General features: G+C 39.4%; 1 protein-coding gene across 1 annotated transcript; it reads left to right on the forward strand.

Annotated features, from left to right (window-relative positions):
• Positions 1-1070: 1070 nt before the first annotated feature.
• Positions 1071-2849, forward strand: LOC133285604 (uncharacterized). The gene is made up of 4 exons (XM_061482860.1): positions 1071-1467; positions 1585-1889; positions 2010-2255; positions 2505-2849. The coding sequence occupies exons 1-4, from the start codon at positions 1071-1073 to the stop codon at positions 2847-2849; spliced, it is 1293 nt and encodes a 430-aa protein (XP_061338844.1).
• The last annotated feature ends 1090 nt before the right edge of the window (positions 2850-3939 follow it).

The following is a 3939-nucleotide window of genomic DNA, read 5'->3' on the forward strand; positions in this document are numbered from 1 at the left end:
CTTTACCGCAATATTTTCTCAAATATTTTCTCCATCCTCAATCTTTTGTTCTTGCATTCTGAAAGCACTTTTGGAATCATTTACATTTCTACATTAATTGTTTTAGTTTGTTTCATGAACTACAATCATTCTCAACCTATTTTGATTAATCCAACAAGAGAGGAATAGTTATAACAACTTAGGTGCCTCAATCCTCGTGGAGACGATACTCTACTCACTCTTTATTATTTGGTACGATCGGTTCACTTGCCGATTTCACGATCAAGTTTTTGGCAGTTTTTGGCGCCGTTGCCGGGGATTGACTACGCCAAGTTATTTATAACTTTTGATTTTCTTGCTTGGATCTTTGTGTTACTAATCTGTTTGCTTTAGTTTATGCGTGGTACAGTTGATCCTGCAACTTTGATTTACGATCCAGAGATAGAAAGGACTGCAAAGAGGATAAGACAACATACCAAGAAGAAGAGGCAAGCAGAGGCTTCTACTTCACATTCTGAAGCAGAAAATTCTACTTCACACTTTGAAGTATAAACAGAGATGGCAGAAGAAAATCCACCAGCAGCTGAGCTGATGGAATCAGTTTTGGCTCCTCAATTCACAAGGCCAAACTCGAGTATTGTCAAACCACCGATAGCTGCTAATAATTATGACATCCAGCCAGCACTCATCACCTTGGTGGAGAAAACTCAGTTTGGTGGAGAGGACTATGAAGATCCCCATGACTTCATAGACAGATTTTTAAGGATCTGTGATACAACTAAACACAACGGAATGTCAGACGATGCGATCAGACTCCGATTGTTCCCGTTTGCATTGACCGGGAGAGCTCTCAAATGGTTGGATCGACAAGCTCCCAACAGCATCAGAACATGGGAGGATTTGGCGGCTAAATTTTTTGCTGAACACTTTGCCATGGAAAAGTACAATAAGTTGGTGAATGAAATCACCAATTTTACCCAACAACCAGAGAGACTTTATGTGCAGCCTGGACTCGATACCAGGAGTTGATCAGGAAGTGTCCACAATATGACTTGCCAGATACAAAGAAGGTCAGAGTCTTCTATAATGGGATGACGCCAGAATGCAGAATGATTGTCAATGGTGCAGCTGGTGGCACCATAGGAAAGAAGACAGCAGATGAGACCTTAGAGCTGCTGGATTTAATGGCAAGGAATGAGAATGCGTCTATGGCAGCAGCATTCCCATCTGTTCAGCCCAAGAAAGGAATTTTACAATTGGGGAATAATGATGCATCACTGGCTGAGCAAAATGTGATTTCACAGCAATTGGCCAGTTTGAATGCCAAGCTGGACAAGATGCAGCTCTCAACATCCAAGGTTGATATATTTAACTGTGAGTATTGCAAGGAGCCGCATGATACTAATGAGTGCCCTACACTCAATAGAGCTGAACAATTCCAGGTCAATGGAATTTGGTATGATCCAAGGCCTCCGCAGAATATTCAAGGTTACCAAAGGAATCAAAATGGCGGCCAAGGAAATAACTTTCAAAGGAGGAATCAAGGGAGCGGCTTGGATTATAAATCCAACAACTATCTGCAACCTCCTCCTCTGCCACAAAAAGAGCCATCTGAATTGGAGAAAGCGATGATACAACTTTCCAAAACCACTAATGATCACATAAATGAGACAAGAGCCTACCACAAGAACCAAGACGCTTCAATCAGAAACTTGGAAACTCAAATTGGCCAACTTTCAAGACAACTAGCTGAGAGGAGTCAAGAAAAGAGCGATGCAGTGTCAAAGGAGCAATGCAATGTCATCACTACAAGGAATGAGGAGCTAGAAAAAGAGAAAGTTGAAGTTTCTACAAGAAAGGATGAACAAGCTCAAAAAGATGAAGAAGAAGCAAAGGAACAACCTCATGCAGTTCAAAAGAAGCAATGGGATTTCTCACGTTTTGAGAAACTCCCATATCCAATGAGGCCAAAGCAAAATGAGCAAAGGAAGCAATTGTCTAAATTTTTAGATATTTTTAAGAAATTGCAGATTAATATTCCTTTTGCAGACACTCTGGAGCAAATGCCCTCATATGCCAAATTCTTGAAGGAAACATTATCTAAGAAGAGGAAGCTCACAGAGGATGAACCTGTCACATTAACAGAGGAGTGCAGTGTAATCCTACAGAAAAACATGCCTCCAAAGTTGAAGGATCCAGGAAGCTTCAGTATTCCATGCATCATTGGCAAGACAACTATAGAGAGAGTCTTATGTGATCTTGGTGCCAGCGTTAATGTGATGCCATTAACCCTGATGAAGAAGCTGGGAATTGATGAAGTCAAGCCAACTAGGATGAATGTTCAACTGGCCGACCGCTCAACAAAGCAAGCACATGGTATTGTGGAAGATGTGCTAGTCAAGGTAGACAAATTTCTAATTCCTGCTGATTTTGTTATCCTTGACATTGATGAAGATGCCAGTGTGCCTATGATCTTCGGGAGGCCATTCTTAGCAACCTCAGGAGCATTAATCGATGTACCTAAGGGTGAGTTGATAATGCGCGTGGATGGAGAGCAAGCAATATTCAAAGTACTTATAAATAAAGCTCCTCCATTGCCTGCTCCTCAACCTAAGAATCAAGTCAATTACATTGCGGAGAAAAAGGTTGAGGAAAGGAATAAGCAGGAAATTCATCAGTGGCATGAAGGAAGCAAGCCGAAGGTTAAGATGGAAAAGCCCAAGGGTAAGGAAAAGCATGTGAGGACTAAGTTTAAAGTTTCTGAGAACCCTCATCCTTATCCACATGCATATGAGTATAACCATGGCGGGACACAAATTCTGAGCAAGGGTATAGTGTCATCACTGAGCCCGAGTTACCAGCCAGCATGATCACAAGGGGTACGTCAGGCTCTTGACGTTAAACAAGCGCTACTTGGGAGGCAACCCAATGAGTTTTTATTATTATTATTTTTATTTCCTTCCCCTTATTTGTCTTTAATTTTTATTTTGATGTTTTATTTTCGTTGTCTTTGTTTGACCATCTAGGTTTATGTTAGGGTAATTTGAACCTCTTTGGTATTTTGAGTTATAATTCTCCAGTACATTGGTTATGTTATTTTCTGCCTGATATTTCACATGTGTGATGTTTATACTTGTGCAGCAGTATTTTCTCCGACTACTTTAGTTATTGCTGAGGACAGAATATTCTAAATCTGGGAATTGGGGCCGCATACACGGCAATCGAGGTATCACACACAGAAAAAGGTTCAGCAGATTCATAGCTACTTCAATTCCTTGGTTGAATATGAGGAAGCATTGCATGATATGCAAGATTGTCATGACATTGCATAGAGCATGAATAGAGATTATGATTGCTCGTTTGTTTGATTTCTATGATAATGATGCTTGAAATGAAATTAAGAGGAGTCTAGTTTGATACCATAACTTGTGAGGTTTGTGCCTATACAGTTAATTTTGTTTAAGAGTCCTCACTGAGTGGTACTCTAGAACTTGATCTAATTCTCTCCAATGCATGTGTTGATTGAAGTGATAGAGGCATTTTGTTCTATTAAGCTTATGGACAAATAGCTACCTGAGAAATCATCCATTGTTAGCCATGTTGAGCCTGAGACCAATTTTTTTAATTACCTTATTAAACTGTTTAGACCACTTCCATAAGAACTTACCTTGATTGAGATTGAAATGTCAATTATCAAAAAGTTAGAAGAAATTGAGGTAAGCTCCACTAGAAGTTAAGCAGTTGAAAAGGAAAAGAAAAGAATAGTTCTCACATGAATATAAAGAGAAAGAAAAATAAATTGCAAAAATTGACGAGCAATGATGAAGGAAAAAGTGAGAAAAAGGAAGGAATCATGAATTCGAATAAAAAGTGGTGCTGAAACTTGAATTGAGAGATGATTGAGTATTAATGAAAATGGTGTTTCAATCTCAATAATTATTCAGCTACTTTCCAAAAGAT

This window comes from Gastrolobium bilobum, unplaced genomic scaffold, assembly GCF_033153095.1.
Source record: "Gastrolobium bilobum isolate Gb01-03AN ecotype WA unplaced genomic scaffold, APGP_CSIRO_Gbil_v1 utg10976, whole genome shotgun sequence".
NCBI lineage: Eukaryota > Viridiplantae > Streptophyta > Magnoliopsida > Fabales > Fabaceae > Gastrolobium > Gastrolobium bilobum.